The 19,820-nt window shown below is 48.1% G+C and overlaps 1 protein-coding gene across 1 annotated transcript in view; it reads right to left on the bottom strand.

Annotated features, from left to right (window-relative positions):
* The window catches only part of SDK1 (sidekick cell adhesion molecule 1), a gene marked incomplete at its 3' end in the record, with an annotated part of 662,329 nt that overhangs the window by 134,037 nt on the left and 508,472 nt on the right, over positions 1-19,820 (bottom strand). The window contains exons 26-31 of the mRNA XM_011957004.1: positions 19,744-19,766; positions 18,917-18,941; positions 16,370-16,395; positions 7,956-8,071; positions 6,191-6,380; positions 3,620-3,718 (exon numbers count right to left, since the gene is read on the bottom strand). Coding sequence (XP_011812394.1) covers positions 3,620-3,718; positions 6,191-6,380; positions 7,956-8,071; positions 16,370-16,395; positions 18,917-18,941; positions 19,744-19,766 — 479 coding nt within the window. The remainder of the gene's footprint in view (positions 1-3,619; positions 3,719-6,190; positions 6,381-7,955; positions 8,072-16,369; positions 16,396-18,916; positions 18,942-19,743; positions 19,767-19,820) is intronic.

The raw sequence follows: 19,820 nt of genomic DNA, 5'->3' as shown, positions 1-19,820 counted from the left end.
GGCACTGTTCTAAATGCAACTCATTGAACCAGTGAGGGAGGCATGAGTGTGCTTCCCCTTTGAGGGATGGGGAAACTGAGGCATGGGAAGGCTAAGAAACATGCATAAATTCACCCAGCTAATAAGCACAGGCCGAGATCTGAGTCCAAAACGTTACCCACGCTGCCGGCCTGCTTGTCGGTGATGTAGTGTTGAAAACACAGAGGAAAGGAAAAGCGGGCAGTCCCCAGGTTCGTGCCATCCGACTTGTGCAGACGAGAGCTGCTTTCTTTCGTGCTATTTCAGTGAATCTGTAATGAACATCCTTGTACGTTTCTCCTTGTGCACACAGGCAAGAATTTTTCTAGGGCGAAGGCCTGGAAGTGCAGAGCTTCTGGGGTGTGACGTGAATGTGGTCACCTTTCCTGGGTATTGCCAGAGCACTCCCCAAAGTGGACGCACCAACTCCCTCTCCTGGCAAGGATGGAGGGGTCTTGTTTCTCCACATCCTCATGTAAACTTGGCATCATCACAGCTTCTTATGGTGCCAAATCTGGTGAATGTGAAATGAGATTTCATTGTGGCCTCAATTATCATTTTATAGTGCTCTTGTTGTCAGAAAAGGAAATGTCAGAGACACTCTGGAAAGTAAACGACAGATGATAAAACCAGCTGATGGGCTCACTGGACAGCGGGCCTCACACTGTGCTAGCGGGCGTGCTGAAGACAAGCCTGAGCAGGTGGACACGTGGTCAGGGAGCGGGGCAGTGAGGACCTGGGGCTACAGAGGACATCGGTGTGAGTCCTCAGGAAGGTCAGAGGCCCTGGAGAAGCAGGTGTGTCAGGCAGAGGGCTGGGCCTAGGGCTGGCTGAGGCCAGAGCCTCCCTACATGTGCAAGGAAGCCCTGGGTCAAAGTCTCAGCACTGGAATCTGAGCACGGGTTTGTCTATGGCAAGAGAGAAGCACAGATGAAGCACATGCTTTGTTCCTGCACCTGTCCCACACCTTCGCACTCCGGAACTGATTCTTGGCAGCCCGGTAAGGTGACAGTGAGTGGACAGAGGTGACCACAGGGTGAGGACTTGCCGGGAGGGTCTACCGAGGCTGGCAGTGGGAGCCGGGGGCCCTGTCAGGGTGGAGGTGGGGCTGGGGCGAGCCTGCTTCTTCATGGGGAACACCATTCTTGTGGATTCCTGTGCCTCTGTCAAGGTTTCTTGTTTCACAGCATGCTGGGGACAGGTCCGGGGTAATCAGATATTATCCCTGCTTGTTCCAGAAAAGGCTGATGCCTGGGTGCTGTGCTGAGGTTAGGGCCTGCCTGGGTGGGGCTCCTGCAAATCTCTTCACCACAGCTGTCTGCTGGGCAGACCATTTCCTACCCCGAGACTGGGCTCACTGCGCAGGCACCAGACGTGGCTCATAGCTCCCTCTCCGCCGGGCCAGGCCCTGAAATGCTCACCTCCACAGTGGCTGCTCATCTGAGATTTTAGTAGCAGGAACCCACAATTCCAAAGTTCGCCTCATTGAGAAATGCCATACTCAAAGCCAGACACTTCTATCTGGCAACTCCAGAAATCACATTAAGAAGAGGCAAAGTGAAAATAGGCCGCAGCCTCCTGGTGCAGAAGACTGAGGAAGTTCCGGGGCCCCCTCTCAGTGGAAGCAAGGGCTCAATAACCTTGCAAGTTCTAACCTCTGCCTGATTCTCAGTTCTCATCTCTTGCTATTAATCATTTTTTAAAATTTAAAATAGAGATAGGGTCTCGCTATGTTGTCCAGGCTGGTCTTGAACTCCTGGGCTCAAGTGATCCTTCTGCTTTGCGTCCACCCTTCTCAGGCTGCCAGAGTGATTATCTCAAAGGCAAATCTGATTGCGCAGCTTTCTCACTCAAAGACCTTGGACGAGTTCCTGCTGCCATTCAACACAGGCCTCCAAACTCTTTTTTAGTGATGTGAAACTCTTCAAACCAACTCTTAGAATCCCAAGATCAAATGCAGGCAACAGCGGTGAATTTTACCACCTGTTTGTAAGTCTGGGTTTATAACTTTACCGTACATCACCTAGAACACAGGCTAGACAAATCAGAGGTCTCCAGTGTGTCAGGATTCCGTCAATACCCCGAGAGCTAACCTGGGGCTGGGGCAATGTTCTGTGGCTACCTGCTTTCCTCTAATAGGCCAGTTTACAACGTCCGGGTTTCAGGACCACATTCTCCAGGGCACAGCGGCGAGCTCACAGTAGCTCAAGACCTGGCCCAGCCTCCAACCCCAGCCTTGGAGCTGTCAGTGGTCCCACAGGCTGAAAGCATTCGATCTTGGCTGAGTGGACACCCTCTTCCCTTCTTCCAAGGCTTTAGAAGCCACCTATCTCCAGATCCCACTCAAAAGGAGCCTTCCACCCACAGAGACCCCAGCCAGAAGGAGCTGTGTGTGAGGCACTGGATGAAACCTCTTTCAGATGGCTTGTCTCACGGTACTCTCAACGTGTGTCTCCGTTACGGGACTGTGGGCATCTTGGGGGACGGGTGCACCTCGTTCATTCCTCACCCGCCACTGTGCGTGAGACACCTGCGCATGGAAAGTCCTCAATTTGTCTCTGTGAGAGGGTGAGTGAATCGAGGAACTGGGGATGTTTTAAAGTAGAATTTGCTGCTTTGGGGAACTGGGGAAAATGCAGGGTCTTCATCAGTGTTACCAGAGTTGGTATGCCGGCTGTAATGCTGAAACGTCAGAAATAAATAAATTCCCTGGGACCCCAGGCATGCCCTTCATCTCCGTGGCTTCTTACAAGGATTGGATGCAAGTGCTGTAGGAAAGGTGCTTCCGGGAACATGGGAGCAAAGCCCAGGTCTGAAAAACTAGCCTGTTGTTTCCCAAACACACAGCAGAATAGCCGGACATTTCAGAGCGGAAGGGGAGGTTGGTTACGAACGGTATCGCCATGAGCCGCAAACGAACGGGAGAAATTCCAGGTTAACAAAACGTAAATTTCATTCCATACGAAAAACCCTTAGTACGTAGCTCAGAAAACAGTCAAGAAGCCCGTGATCATCTCGGTTCAGGAAATGCTAGGCTGCTGGAGACAGGCTTTTGTTTAACCTCATAAACATCTAACAAACAGGGACGACGTCAACGTGATTATTATTTCTCTCCTTTTAAACATCATCACTCCTTTTTTTTTTTAATTCTTATTTTGGGGATAGGGTCTTGTACTCTCTCCCAGCTTTTGCTTAACCTCATAAACATCTAACAAACAGGGAAGACATCAACTTGATTATTATTTCTCTCCTTTTAAACATCATCACTCCTTTTTTTTTTTAATTCTTATTTTGGGGACAGGGTCTTGTACTCTCTCCCAGACTGGAGTGCAGTGATGCAATCTTGACTCACTGCAGCCTCAACCTCCTGGGCTCAAGCGACCCTCTCACCTCAGCCTCCCAAGTAGCTGGGACCAATAGGTGCATGCCACCATGCCCAGCTAATAGTTTGAATTTTTTTTTTTTTGTAGAGATGGGGTCTCACAGTGTTGCCCAGGCTGGTCTTGAACTCCTGGGCTCAAAAAATCGGCCTGCCTCGGTCTCCCAAGGTGCTGGGATGACAGGCCTGAGCCACCACGCCCGGCCACCGCCGCCCCCTTACCCAGGATGATGCCGTTGGGTTCCTCCGGAGGCTGCCACACAATCCGCACGGAGGTGAGTCTCACTTCAGGGAACACGAGCCTCACTGGTGGGCCTGGAGCTGAAGGGAAAACCACAGGGATCCAGAGGTCAAGACAATGTTCCTTGGGTGCGTGACAGGTTCCACAGGACTCTGAGGGTCAGCTGGGTGCAGTAACTACCACAGGCTACAGTGTCATGGGTTTAGAACCCTCTAAAGTTTTGGACTGATGACTTCTGGAACCTCACTGGTAGTGTGGCTCCCTAGGAATCTTCAGCAAACACTTCCCTTTAAACCCTGCCCATCTGCTTTCCAAGACTCAAAAGCAGGGCTCATGAACTACGCCAGGAAGAGCGTGAGTGTAGCCAGCCTACCAGGACACAAGCAGACCAGTCACTAAATGACTTGGAGAGCAAACATCAGGTTGAGAGGCAGGATTTCCCTCATCTGAGCTCCGATTCCCTTACTGGGTTTGACATCTGCAAAGCAGGTGGTAGATAAGGCGGCCTGAAGTTCCTCCCAACGGTAACGGAGGTTACCATTTCTGACGGAAGAACACGTTTATCCTCAATCATTTTTCTCTAGGCATGCCACTTCTCTCCTGCATCATCCTAGATAATTAAGAGTTGATGTGCACAAATGCATATAATAATTCTTGTGTGTGGTTCGGTGCGCCAATAATTCAAAAAGCAGTTAGGTGTGGTGGAACTGCTGAATAATAGGGTCGTGGCCCTCATAAAATACATTTACTTAAACGAACAGGCAAGTAAGTGTGTGGCCAATATGAGAGCTTCTTGTTGGAATTAATAACTGATTGATTCCCAGGTAAGAGGCAATGGGCATGAAACAATCAATGTGAAAATAAAAGGATGTATGTTCATCATTCTGGGCTGCTGACTTCTGTCCCCGGCTATGAAGCTGGGAACGGTATTTTAAATTTTGAACGCGTGTTATGACGCCTGGAGACAGGCTTTTGTTTAACCTCATAAACATCTAACAAACAGGGAAGACATCAACTTGATTATTATTTCTCTCCTATTAAACATCATCACTCCTTTTTTTTAATTCTTATTTTGGGGATAGGGTCTTGTACTCTCTCCCAGACTGGAGTGCAGTGATGCAATCTTGACTCACTGCAGCCTCAACCTCCTGGGCTCAAGCGACCCTCTCACCTCAGCCTCCCAAGTAGCTGGGACAAACATTATTGGGGTGAAATAAATGTTTGAAGGAGGCCACCAGGCTCGCAACCAGGACTAAGTCACAGATACGCAAACACTGACTTCAGTCTGAAGTAGCTTTGCTCCCCTGAGCCCTCTCCTGGGCTGTTTACGGGAGTTACGCTGGAATGCAGAGGAGGAAAGGCGTGTCTATGGGAGCGCTGTGGGAGAGGAAGCGGCAGCAATCCAGGACTCACCAGCGCCTGCTTCAGGAGGGAACAGTTGCCTTGGGCCTGCTGTTATAGTTTCTAATATGTCCCTTTTTACTTTCATCTGGGAAACCTGGAATACACTGGAGCTGGAGATAGTTTTGAAAGGAAACAACATCCACATTCCTTTACCCTCCTGGATCCCCCTCTAGCCTGAGATCCTGTGTCAGGGGAGGATGGACAAAGCCTTCTGCAGGGTTCCCGTCTCTCCCTGAGGCGAGGCGAGGACAGGGGCGGCGCTCTCTGAGCCACGTGGAGACAGCGCTTTCCACTCAGCAGTTAAGAGGATTTTCGGGCTCATTTAGTTACTCAGCAAAGATGCTTAAGAAAACCTACAGTTATTTCACTTCTTCAGGCACTCTGATCCTCACAGTGGGTGTTTTTTTGGCGGGGGGTGGTGGGGGGAGATCAGTACTTCTCCCCCGATGTATTCATTACAGTCTGTCTAATAGTGAAAATGTAGAGACGCTAACCTTTACGTGTTTGACATCTGTGAAGTAGGAAAACATATTTACTGGTGATTTAGAGTTCCATGAAAACAAAGCTGGCAAGGCGTGCTTGTTATTCAGGTCTGGGAACACAGGGAGCTGGGGACCCTGAGCCGTCACACATGGGGCTTTCTACAACTTCTAATTACCTCCCACAATGCAAACAGTGAGACCGGGGCAGTACGGAGAATTAAGGCATGAGGTCCACCGTGGATTTTTTAAACTATAGTAGTCCCCCCTTATCTGCAGTTTCGGGCATCCCCTGGGGGTCCTGGGATGTGTTGCTGGATAAGGGGGCACTACGCTAGATATGTGGAGCCCCCGCCAAGAGGAGCGTCCACAGCTCACATCCACAGCTCAGCCCGGCTCCAGCCTTTCCTGCCTCTCGCCAGCACTGCCCACGGCAGAGTTATGAGGGAAACTCTGCCCAGGTTCATAATTAGGCTGTAAAAATCCACTCCAGGCTGAAATTGGCCACAGAAGTGCTCAGCGACTGAAAAACAATTTTGCTTTGTTTCCCTCAACTGCAAAAGAAAGTGGCTTGAAAATTAAGTTAAAAACGACAATTCAAATTGTTTGCCTTGGAAAGGCCAACCTGGGAGGCAGCGAGGCTCCTGAAGGCGCGAACCCTGGACCTACCATCGTCTTTGGTGCGCTCCAGGATGAGGGGCGTGCTGGGGACCCCGTTCCCGATGCGGGTGAACGCCAGCACCTGGAGCTCGTAGAGCACGAACTTGCGCAGGCCTGCCAGCAGGGCCGACTGTGTGTGGTTCCCTCGCACGGTGTGGCTCCTGGGCTCGGGATCCAGGTCTTTGGCCCGGAACAGAATCTGTGGCATCGACACAATGTGAGGGTTATAAGGAGGAGGGTGCCAGGAGGGACCGCCGTGGCACGGGGTAGGCCACCTTCGTGAATCAAGGCCCAGCCAAATGTGCTTTCTCCCTGAGGATGGCTGTGGGCAGGGCTTGTGGAGCTCATTTGTCCACGCTGGCGTTTGGGGAGGAAGGCGGTGGTGAAGTGACTGCACTCCAGGGGAGTTTGAGTTAGTGCCCATGGCTTGGCGCGCCTGCTGCCTGGTCGTGATCTGCAAGATCGGAGGGCCCAACTGCAGCCGTGCCAACCACAGCCACTAAAACAGACTCGATTATGAACTCAGTCACATTCTGCTTCCCACCACAGGAGCCAGCAGCCCCCTGGGCTTCCCAGCCATGGAAGCTGGGTTCCTGCTCCAGAAGACCTGCTATCCTCACACAGATGGGGAGCTCCAGCCTCCTTGGGCCATCTGCAGCTGTGCAGGCTGTCGGCACCCCACCCCAAGCTGCTCTCCTCCAGGGCACCCCACCCCAAGCTGCTCTGCTCCAGGGCACCCCACCCCAAAGTCCTCACTCAACGCCCACCCTCTCTGAACTGCTCCCTGAGATCAGGGACATGGAAGGCCATAAAGGATAGCATCACCAGGGAGGCGTTTGAAAATAGCACAGCAAGCATGTTTCTCTGGGCCCCAGGAATGTGGTGTGGAGTTTTGGTCACTGAACCCCCTCAATGAGACTGCCACGTGTCACGGAGCCAGCAGGGCGCACTTAGAACGCCCGGGGAAGGGGGAAGACATAGGAGAGCAGGCGGAGGAAACAAAGAATAGGGATGTGAAGTATGGAAAGGTGGAGGAGGCACGCTCAAAGCCCAGGGAGCAGCATTGAGACAAGCATGGCCTTGCTGGCCGGGTCCAGAAAAGCTCATTCTGATGCTTAGCATTGCTGAGCCAAGGAGCAGACGGGGAGACAGAGCCTGTCGCCCCTGAGTGATGGAATGAGGAACAGAACGGGGTTTTAAAGGGTTGGGGTGGATGTATGGAAGGTGGAACCCAGAAATGGCTCCCCCAAGAAGCTGGGACAGATTTGACCCTTCCAGCGGATGCCATTGCTAAGACCGTGACGACACACATAGAAACACGCACACAGCGGTCCACCTCGCCCAGCCCTTCCCACGAGCAAGGCGTGCTGTGTAAAAGACCCACTGAATTCTCACACTAACCCCGGGACAAAGCTACCATCGTTATTCCCGTTTTACAAGCGGGGAGACACAGGCACAGGGTTTCAGTAACTGGCCCATGGCACCGAGGCCAGCGAGGGCGGAGCCAGGCGCAGGCCCCAGGTCAGGTCCACTCCGGCTGCGCTTTTCTTCTGGCACCCTGTTTTGGCGTTTGTGGTGTGGTTATACCGATGCCTAATTCCCAGACTGCAATGAGGCTTAGATAAGACAACTGGATGTCTTAATAAAAATCACAAACTGGCCGGCACTGCAGATCTGCTGGAGAAGAGGAAAGCTTGTTGCTTCGGGGGAATGGCGCGTGGTCGCATTTCCCCACCTCACTCTTTAAGCAAAGGGAGGTCATCCCATCACGCACCTTGTAGCCCAGTATGAGCCCATTCTGGTCCTGTTCCGGCACGGAAGCCCATGTCAGTAAAATCTGGGTCGAGCTGACAGCCTCAGCTGACACGTTCTCAGGAGCGGCTGAAGGAACTGCAAAGAACCAATGAAATAGATTGGCATCCGAAGTCCAGAGTATCTACGTACAAAGATCCAGCTTTCACCCAAATAATCTAGTTGTCCTTGAAATAGCAATGTCTTCTGAGCATTTTGTAGTCATCAGATTATACCTGCAGGAGTATAACGGACATGTAAATCTCTTTAATATTAACAACAAATTCCATAAATCCTGGGTACTTAGCAGCTCAATTTTACCTGAGTAGTCCACCCAGCAAGAGAAAAAAAAAAAAAGATGCTTGGTCTGTTTGCTGTATTAACTTGTGGAAACTGCAGACTTTTATCTCAAATAGGAAATCCTCACCTTCAGACACATGCCATTTCACTGACAGCTCTAAAGGTGGTATTCCGTGACAGGGAAAGGAGAGGCTGAAGAGAGGAGGGGACATGAGGATTTACACAAAAGAAGGGAAAGGGAGAGTAGGTTGACTAGGTGCTTATCCGGTGCCTGTCTGTGCCAACTGCCTTCAGTTACATAATTGCATCTAATCCCACAATGATCCCAATGAAGTAGATATCATTACCCTTTTCTACAGATGAGAAAACTAAAGCTGAGTAAATTGCATTGAATCCATTTTAATTAATGCTTTTCTACAAGGAGATGGGCAGCAGAGGCCAGCCATGTCATTCTTGACCCATGCACATGTAAGATAATTTCCTTTTCTTCTTTCCTTTTTTTTTTTTGAGACTAGAGTGCAGTGGTACCATCTCAGCTCATTGCAACTTCCGCCTCCTGGGGGCAAGCCATTCTCCTGCCTCAGCCTCCCAAGTAGCTGGGATTACACACATACGCCACCATGCCTGGCTGATTTTTGTATTTTTAGTAGAGATGGGGTTTTACCATGTTGGCCAGGCTGGTCTCGAATGCCTGACCTCAAGTGATCTGTCTGCCTCGGCTTCCCAAAGTGCTGGGATTACAGGCGTGAGCCACCATGCCTGGCCCACATGTAAGATCATTTTCTTATACTGGAGCCGGGGATGCTGCTCCGATCACCTGTGCCTCAGTTGTCCCATTTGTGAAAGGCTAAGGCTGGCCTACCTTCCTTCCTTAGAGTCTTCTCACTCTCCCCTCCTGGTGGCCAGCAGTTGTTGGTCAGCAGGTGATCAATAGCTAGTTGTTTTGAAGAAAGTGAAAGGAGGATGCTATGACCAGTCCTAGCCTATAGAGTGAGAATGAAAGCAAACACTGAGGTGCTTGGTAGGGCGCTGGCACACAGAGGTGAGTGGAAGCATCTGTTCCCTTCTCCTTTGCAAGACCTCCTAGGGTTCCAAGAACAGCAGGAGGCAAGCATGCACCTTTGTAGCAGGAGCACTCGTGGGGGCTTCCTCTGCTCTTTCATAGACCCACTCATCCATCCATTCCATCCATCCATAAATCGATTGATCCATCTATCTATCCATCCAATCCATCCATCCATTCACCCATCCATCCATCCATCCATCACCCATCCATCCGTCTATTCATCCATCCATTCATTCACCCATCCATCCATTCACTCATCCATCCATCATCCATCCATCCATCTACCCATCATCCATCCATTTGCCCATCCATCCATTCACTCATCCATCCATCATCCACCCATCCATCACCCATCCATCCATCCATCACTCATCCATCCATCTATTCATCCATCCATCCATTCACCCATCCATCCATTCACCCATCCATCCATTCACTCATCCATCATCCATCCATCTATTCATCCATCCATCTATTCATCCATCCATCCATTCACCCATCCATCCATTCACCCATCCATCCATTCACTCATCCATCATCCATCCATCTATTCATCCATCCATCCATTCACCCATCCATCCATTCACTCATCCATCATCCATCCATCCACCCATCATCCATCCATTCACTCATCTATCCATCATCCATCCATCCACCCATCAGCCATCCATCCATCCATCACCCATCCATCTATTCATCCATCCATCTATTCAACCATCCATCCCTTCACGAATCCATCATCCATCCATCCATGCATCCACCCATTACCCATCCATCCATCCATCATCCATCCATTCATCTGCCCATCACCCATCCATCCATCCATTTAATCATTTATCCATCCATTCACTCATCCATCCATCATCCATCCAGCCATCTACCCATCCATACATCCAACCATCCACTCATCACCCATCCATCCATCCATCCATCCATCTACCCATCTATCCATCTACCCATCCATCCATCCATCCACCCATCCACCCACCCAACCATCCACTCATTCATTCATTTACCATCCATCCATCCATCCATCCATTCACCCATCACGTATCCATCCATCCATTCACTCATCCATTACTTCAGACATTCAGACTTCCTCATTACACAGAGACTGAGAGGGTAGCACCGTTAGTCTGAAAACAGAAAGTAACACGGTGGGGGGGTTGCACAATAATGCAACCTGTGACATTTGATTGCAAGATTGTCTACATGACAGTAGTTTGATCTTTGTTATGGACTGGACTGTGTGCCCCCTGAATCCTTATTTTGTGATTCCAACCTCCGGCACCTCAGAAGGTGACCTTATTTGGAGACACAGTTGTTGCAGATGTAACTAGTTAAGACGTAGTCATACCGCATAGGGTGGGCCCCTGATCCAATATGACTAGTGTCCATATAAGGAATTTGTACACCGACACACACACAGGGAGAGTGCCATGAGAGGAGACAGACACACACAGGGAGAACTCCGTGGGGACGTGGGAGGGAGGCTGTCCGAGCCACGGAACCACCAGGTGCTGGAGTGGGGCCCAGGACAGATCCTTCCCAAGCCTTCAGGGGGATCACGGCCCTGCCGACACCTCCACCTCAGATTCCACCTTCCAGAATGGTAACAGAATACATTTTTGTCATTTGAGCCATCCCGTTTGGGGTACTCTGCTATGACACGAACACAGTCTCTAAGACAATGCCAGGGTTCGTGTGCATCCTAGAAGAGTTGTTCTCATGCTGTGTGGGAAGCTTCTCCCCTCACCACTACAAACAGGTGTTTCCCTAGACAAGGGAGGGGCAAGAAAGGGCGGCCCCATGGCAGGCCACAGCCTAACAGGGCCAGTGGCTGAGGATGACTAAGCCTCAGGACGGGGGTCAGTGGCCACACCGCATCTCACGACACCCTGTGGGGTCTCCCCACAGGAGAAATCACAGAGCACCTGAAGAGCAAAGGCCTAGAATGCCTGCCCCCAGGAAGGGGCACGTTCCCTGGTGCTGAGAGCCCTGGGAGGAAGCATCTCTCCCTCTTCTTCTCTCCCTGCCACCTTCCCTGCATGGACATTAGATCAGCTGCTGAGTGTCAGTCAGTGACTGTGTCCACAAAATAGAAATATCCTAGTTATGCCTGTCACTATAAAACCACAGTGAGCCCCCTTCTATTTTCAGAGGGAGATAATGCCAGACAGTCCAATCTTCTCAAATATGTCAGTTGAGAGTCATTCATTCAGTTACTCAGTGCTTCAATGAAATAGTATCAATTTATTAGAGCAAAGAGGTGTCACGGAAAAGGTGTCACGGAAACATACTTGCAATGTTAAGTTTGCTCAGTTCTCCAAAGAGGAAGGGGGCTTGTCACAGATGCAGCCCCGAGTCCCCAGTGTCTTCCAGCTGTGGCTCCACCCGGCTCGCTCATGCTCCCTGGGCCTGCATGGAGCTCCCACAGGATGTCTTAAATGCCACTATGGCTGTTACCAGGAAATGGCTTGCACATTGCTCATTTTATACAAAAGTTTGGTAAACTGGGGCCTTGAATCAACTATGAGCTAAAGTGGGCACTAACATTAAAAAAAAATGTAAACCTACAACGTATCCGAATTTATTTAGAGTAAGGTAAGAACACCAAACACTGCATGCCCAAGATGTTGGTACCAGGTTCTAAAACCTCTGTCCCTGTCTGTAAAAAGGCCATTGTCATAGCAACACAAACGGTCCACTTCTGCAATCCTTAACCGCTTCCTGTGGGTCACTCTTTGAAACTCTAAGTGCCCAATTCTCCCTACAGACCTACAAATCACGGCTGTTTTCGTAAGATGTGGTGGGATGAGCATGTGTTTACTGGAAAGCCAACCCTGTCCTTGGAGAATGAGGGCAACCCGGGGATTGCAGCAATTCGGACACTGACTGGGCTTTGAACGCGGCTGAATTTCTCACACAGAGACAGGGAGGTGAGGTGGCTAAAGTGGAGAAGATGGCAGAATTCAGGATGGAAATTTCAGCACATTTAAATCCTACCAGGACAAGATCTGCCATGAAGCTGCAAGTTTTCAAGAACTGAAAAAGAAACCTCTTATCCATCATCTATTTTGAAGTAGATTTAACTCCCTTTCCAGCCTGACATCTTAACATTTTGACATGTTCTTGGGAATTCCCCTTTCATTAAAAACAAAGCCATTCCATGGCTTCTTTTCCCCTTCATTTTTTTCTCTCCCCTCTGTAGGATTTCACACTATGCAGCTCGCTGTTCCTCCTCATGTGGTCTCTCTTGGTTTGGAAGGCCTCATTTATCCTTAGAATATATCATAATATATCATGTCACAGAACCTGTTAAACTGCACTTCCAAACTGTAAACTTCATTGAAATGTGGCTCTGAGCATTCTGCTCTGTGTTCCCTGTGTGTTTTCAGCACTCTTGCCCACTGGACCATTCCTAAGCTCCCAGGAGCTGCTATTTCCATTGAGGGGAGACTTATTTCAGACAAAGGGCTGTGGTTTTATTCTCTCTCCAATCCCTCTCCTTCTCCATTGGGTCCACTCCACCATTCAGCCCTGGCAACCCCTTCACCTCCCCATCTCCTCCCTGCCTCCCCCCCATCTCAAAAAAGGACTGAGTTTTCTGCTGGGTAGGGTAAGTGTCAGATGTTAGTAGGGCCAGGGAAGGCACAAAGTCAAAACCGTTGCACCTGGGAGGGCCTTGCCAGTCACAGGTGGGGAGATTCCCAGAGAAGAAGGCTGTGAAATCTCCGTTCTGATGAGCTAAACACAAGGTGGGGGAGCTGAAGGCCTGCAGCATCTGGGCCCCTGAGATTCCGCAGGTGGAAGGAGGGACAGAGACGGAGCACCAACACCAACCAGAGGACAGAGTGGTCCAAGAGGGGTCCCTGGGAGCTAGTTATTCCAGCATTCAACATGTCCAGAATCTGAATCATCCACATCTTGAAATGAAGATCAATAACACAATTACAAAATTCTTGATGGAAACACATGAACCAAAACTTTTTTTCCCAGAGCGATATGTGTTGCACCAAAGTTTCTAATTCAACAGAAATTCAACTAAAAACTAAAAAATACCTTTCTGTAAGCTATAACCCTCAAAATAAGAAAAAATGTAATAACTGACAAAACAAAGCTTCAGTTGCAAGAACAATTCCTACTCTTGATCAAAATCTTCCCAACAAGTGAACAGAACATGAACTATGAACAGAAAAACAGTGAGGCTGATACAGTGGATTCTGCAAGGGCTATATGTGATTCCCCTCTAGCCATATGTATCAGTCAATTTTCACACTGTGATAAATAAATACCCAAGACTGGGTAATTTATAAAGGAAAGAGGTTTAATTGACTCACAGTTATGCATGTCTGGGAAGGCTTCAGGAAACTTAACAATCGTGGCGGAAGGTGAAGGGGAAGCAAGGAACTTCTTCACATGCCGGCAGAAGAGAGAAGAGAGGGCAAAGGAGGAAGAGCCCCTTATAAAACCATCAGATCTTGTGAGAACTCACTCACTATCATGAGAACAGCATGGGGGAAATTGTCTCCATGATCCAATCACCTCCCACCAGGTCCCTCCCTTGACATGTGGAGATTACAGTTTGAGATGAGATTTGGGTGGGGACACAGAGCCAAACCATATCACCGTACATGCTACAATCAGCTAGGACAAAGGTAAATCCACTTGCTTTTTTTGATACAAAATCTGTATCTCAGTATTAATTAAAACATAGCAGTGTCTACAAAAATAAACAACATTGCTAGAGAAAGTCTCCTCAGGGTTCTTGTGTAAAAGATGACATAAGATTGTCTGAAAAGAACAAAGTCAGAAAAAAAACCTGGAATACATTTACACATAAAATATTATCCTCTGCATTCTCTTGACTACTATAAGATAGGTTTCCAACAGCTGGAAATGTTTAAAAAAAAAAAAAAAAAAGAGAGTTTCAAATCAGCCGTTTTGCCATAGGTCTCCTTTTATTTTTTTTTTTAAACAGGGCTCCTTGGCCAGGTGTGGTGGCTCATGCCTGTAATCCCAGCACCTTGGGAAACCAAGGTGGGCAGATCACTTGAGGTCAGGAGTTCAAGACCAGCCTGGCCAACATGGGGACCCCATCTCTACTAAAAATACAAAATTAGCTGGTCATGGAGGCGGGCACCTGTAATCCCAGCTACTTGGGAGGCTAAGGCAGGAGAATCACTTGTACCCAGGAGGCAGAGGTTGCAGTGAGCCAAGATCATGCCACTGCACTCCAGCCCAGGTGACAGAGTGAGACTCATCAAAAAAAAAAAAAAAAAAGAGAGTGTTATTCAGAAAATTTTCAAAATGATATTTCTAGTTTGATTAAATTGTCTTCATTTTTATATAGCATTTACTTTGCTGTTTTCTGAATAAAATCCTGGAAGATTAGTTCAGCTGGGTATAAAATTTGAGACTCACAGTTATTTGCTTTTAGCTCCTTCAAGATTACCATCACATTGTCTTCTGGCCTCTGTTGTTCCTGAATAGTCACCTCAGTCAAACGGTCTTGCCTTTGTGATTATCTGCCTTTCACTCCAACTGTTTTTAAGATTTTCTCTTAGGCATTTTACAGTTGTACCAAATACATTTTGATATGAATTCAGTTTTATTTACTCCACTCAGGATTGGTGTTTCTTCAGTCTTGTAAATAATGCTTTCCATCAACCCTGGACTTCCTCAGCTATCATCTCTGTGTATTTTGTAACTCTCATTTTCTTCCTCTTTCCCTTTTGAGTCCTATTAGCTATGTGGTAGATCTCATTCTGTTCTTTATGTCTTTTAACCTATTTTCAATCTTCTGTCTTTATGTTGTTTTAAGACTTATTTATTCAAATCTAGCTTCTAATTTGGTAATTCTCTTTTTGGCAGTGTCTAAACTGCTTTCATTTTCAATGATTGTGTCCCATTTATTTTTTCTAAAAAAAAAATCTGCTTTAAGAAATGGTACCTTAATCTTTACTTAAAATTTTAATGCTTTATTTTGTTAAGACTTTAATAATTTTAAATGTAGTTATTGTATATTTTCTCTCAGACTTGTATGTATTTTAATGTAATCGAAGCCCTCTATCTTTTTCTCTCTCTTTTTTTTAAAGCTGGTCATTTTTACTCATGGCAAATTATTGCCTGTGTGCTTGACAATTGTGATTCATCTTTAAAAAGGCTTGATTTTCATTTTGGATAATTTGGCTTTGGCAGTATCTCTCCAGAGAGGAATCATTTTTGCCTCTGTTGGTTGCCCAGATGGTCTGGCCTGAAACCATGTTTCTTTAGTTTTTTGTGTATTTTCTTTTTGTTTTATTTTTGGAGGAGAGTAAAACCCTTTATTGGGGTATGATATATAACTATTTCAGGAAGAGTTGATCACTGTTTTCCCTGAAGGTAAGAAGATATTATACACAGATCTTCCTGGCCTTCCAACCACAGGCAAAGTGTACAATCTATGAGCCATACTTATTATTTTTTTTAGAGACAGGGTCTTGCTCTGTCACCCAGGCTGGAGTGCAGGGGTGTGATCATAGCTCACAGCAGGCTCGACCTCCTGGACTGAAGTAGTCCTCCTGTCTCAGCCTCCCAAGTAGCTGGGACTACAGGCATGTGCCACCATGCCTGGCTAACTTTCTGTAGTTTTTGTTTTTATTTTGTAGGGATGGAGTCTCACTATGTTGCCCAGGCTGGTCTCAAGCTCCTGGTAATCCTCCTGCCTCCGCCTCCCAAAGTGTTGGGATTACAGGTATGAATCACAGCCCCCAGCCCATACTTATTTTAATAACATTTTATCTGTATAAAATTTATCTCAGGAAGGCTGAGTTTCTTTTTTAAAGCCTTATTGTGAGATGATTAATATATCATATATTCCCCTAAATTGTACAATTCAACTTATTTTTAGTGAATTCAGAGTTGCGTAACCATCATCACAATGAACTTTGGAACATCTCATCATCCCCCAAAGAAGCTCTGTTTCCATCGCCAATCATTTCTCATTCCTCTCAAATGCTGTCCCCTAGTCTAGGAAACCATGAATTTACTTTCTGCCTCTCTAGATTTGCCTGTTCTAGATGTTTCCTACAAACAGAATCGTACAATATGTGGTCTCTTGTACTTAGCCTAATGTTTTCAAGGTTCCTCCACACTGTAGCATGTATCAGAATTCCATTCCTTTTTATTGCTGAATCATCCACTGAATGCATGGACCACATTTTATTTATCCATTTGTCGACTGAGGGATATTTTGGTTGTTTCCACTTTTTGGCTACTGTGAATAAAGCTGCTATGAATGATTTATGTGCAAGATTTTGTGTAGAGAGATGTTTTCTGTTCTCTTGGGTACATACCTAGGAGCAGAGTTGCTTTGCCGCATGGTGACTCCCTGCTCAACCTTTTGAGGAATGCCAACTGGTTTCCAACGTTTCTGAATCATGTAATATTCCCACCAGCAACGTACAAGGGTTCCAGTTTCTCTGTGCCCACCAATACCTGTTATTGTCCAGCTTTTCTTATTTTAGCCATCTTATTTTAGAGTGTGAAGTGATATCTCGTTACGGCTTAGATTTGCATTTCCCTAACAGTTCACAATGTTGAGCATCTTTTCGTGTGCTTGCTGGCCATTTGTAAATCTCCTTGGGAGAAATGTCTATGCCGATCCTTTGCCCAGTTTTTAATTGGGTCATTTGTCTTTTTGTTGTGAAGTTGTAAGAGGTCTTTATAGATTCTGGATATAAATCCCTCACGAGAGACATAATTTGCAAATATTTTCTTCCATTTGGGGAGTTTTTTTCATTTCCTTTATGACATTCTTTGAAGCATAAAGGTTTTCATTCTGATGAGGTCTAATGTATCTACTTTTTCTTTAGTTGCTTGTGCTTTTGGTTTCTGGAACCAAATGTTACATTAATTTCTGTTCTGGGAGTTCCCGGGCCATTCATATAATAAAAATTCAAAACCCAGTCCCGAGCGGGGCACAGGACACAGACTGACTTTTCATTCTCTAGTCAGAGTCCAGGTAGACACACAGTCAAACGTCTGCAGGCAGAGCTTCAGCCTCTCCTAGGAAGGAGGGAAAGGCCTTCAAGAGCCGTGTCTCAAGTGCAGGAGTTTAGGCCCTAACTCTCCCCTTACACAGATTCAAAGCTGACTCTCTTGTTCCTGCAAGTTCGTCAAATCCTAGGTCCTGAAACCACCAGCAAAGGTCCAGCCCAATCCCCACCCCACCCAGGGCAGCTGAGGCACCAGCCCAACACTTCCTGCTGAACTCTTTCCGGTTCCTGTTACGCCTCTGACACCTGAGGATTTCCCTGTTTTTCTTACAAATGCATTGATGAATTTATTTATTTACTTATTTTTTTGAGGCACAGTCCCGCTCTGTTGGCCAGGCTGGAGGGCAGTGGCACGATCACAGCTCACTGCAGCCTCAAACTCCCAGGCCCAAGCCATCTTCCCACCTCAGCCTCCCAAGTAGCTATGGCTACAGGTGCATGTCACCACACCTGGCTAATTTTTGTATTTTTTGTAAAGATGGGGTCTCACTATGTTGCCTAGACTGGTCTTGAACTCCTGGACTCCCGCGATCCTCCAGACTCAGCTTCCCAAAGTGCTGGGATTATAGGTGTGAGTTACTGTGCCTGGCCAATACATTTAAGATTTCAGAAAGTTATATTTTATCTATAATTTTTTGTTGGTTATAGCAGAAGTTTTAATATTGAAAAGATATTTTCTTGGCCTGCCTTTTCCTGGATTTAGAACTGTCCCTCTGAACTTCTCAAGTTCTCTTCTTTGTCACAAAGATTCATATAGTGAAGGTAACCGAGGTTTTCGAAATCCACGTGACCACAATCCCAGGCTGTGTGTTGGTGCGTCTCCACCTTTCCTTTGGAACGTAATGAAAGCCGCGGTCTGAAGGAGAGGCAAGGGACACGGGGCCCAACCCTACTGCTTGGGCAGTTCCCTCCTGAAACACTGGTCCTCTCAGAAGCATACTGGTTGTCACCATGGCTGCTCTTCCGGGGCTCTCATTGGTGGGCTCCAGGGTTCACGCCATGCCCTGAGAGCATTTCCACTTGGCCATGGTTCCACTTCTCCCTGCTACTGCTTAAGAGTCCTCCTATCTACCTTCACCTCCTACCCTCCGAGAAAAGTAGGAAGAAATAAAGCCACAAAGTGGCACAGGAGCTTTTGCTTGCCACTGGTGACCGACAGTGGACCAGCGTTGAGGAAACCCAGGGGGTTGTGTGCGATGCAAACCAGTGTGCATTGCAGCAAAACCTACAAGGGCAGCAGCAGGTTCAGACCTGTCCCTGGTGGGAACTGGGGAATGAACAAGAAAGGATGAGAGGAGCCTTTATCCAGAGCTTCCCAGGCCCTTCCATGCCGTGGCACACAGAGCGGGTGGCACCTGCAGATACACTGGGCATATGCTGGTGCCCTTGGTGTGCCGGGCGCTGCTGGGCCCGAGCCCAGGGTGCAGACTCCTCACCCCGGCCTGGCCCCCTCAAGGGTAGATGGGTGGTGTTGGGCACACCTGCACCCACTGCAGCACCTGGCATGGATAAGATCAGGAAGAGGTGAGGGGCTGGCACTGCCTGGGGCTCCAGGGCCCCTTTCCTTATTGCTGGGAGCTGATCTGCGTCCTCCCTCCAGCTGTCCTCAGAGGCCGCCCTCCCACCTCCCACCACTTTCCATGTTTCCCTCTTCATCTTTGGAGCAGACAGACCAGGCCCGGGAGCCCTGGGCCCCCCAAGTGTCTACGCTTTCCTCCCTTTTAAACTCCTCCATCCTGAGGATGGCGGCCCCCCAAAGCCACCTCCAGCCATGCCAACAGGCCCTGTGCCCCCGTGTCCTCCGCCTCCTCCCGCTGACCGTGCGAGGTTTTTCTCTGATACCCAACATGCACTTGGCTTCCTGGCTCATCTTTCTGTCCATTTCCCATCAAAGTCACTCTGAGTTCCAACTGTGTCTCCTACGGCAGTTTCCAGCATCTAGCAAGTTAATTAATTTTTCTATTGAAAACAACAGCACGGGGACTGTCTCTTTGCATGGCGTCGTAGCACAGGGACAGAAGCAGGGAGGCTCGGGGTGGGGGACAGGGTAGGCCCCGGGGCATTTCCGAGGACTCTGGGGTGGAAACAGCTGTAGGCAGGCCCCGGCCACCTCTGGACTCCCCAGCTTCAAGGGCGACTCTGTCCCCTCAGAGCACCAAGGAAAGGAGGTGGGCTCAGGAGCTGTCTCCAGGAAACAGCCATGTCTACAACAGCAAAAACAATGGAACCGAACATTCTCATTAACGCAGAGAGTCAGAGAAGAGAAGGAAAAGAGAGTGAATAAGAGGGTTTGAATCAATAAGCAAAATGGATCTAGGCTCCCTGGGGGAAGGAGTGGGGGAGTCTTGTCCTTTTCCTCTGGCCACCGACCCAGTTCACCATCTCAACCCTTTATACCTCCTCTTCATCCCATGTCTGGACAAAGTCAGGAATTTAAGTCATA

This window comes from Colobus angolensis, unplaced genomic scaffold, assembly GCF_000951035.1.
Source record: "Colobus angolensis palliatus isolate OR3802 unplaced genomic scaffold, Cang.pa_1.0 Scaffold43, whole genome shotgun sequence".
Classification (NCBI taxonomy): domain Eukaryota; kingdom Metazoa; phylum Chordata; class Mammalia; order Primates; family Cercopithecidae; genus Colobus; species Colobus angolensis.
Note: the sequence above shows the minus strand (reverse complement) of the source record. Positions and strands in the feature narration are given on the sequence as shown.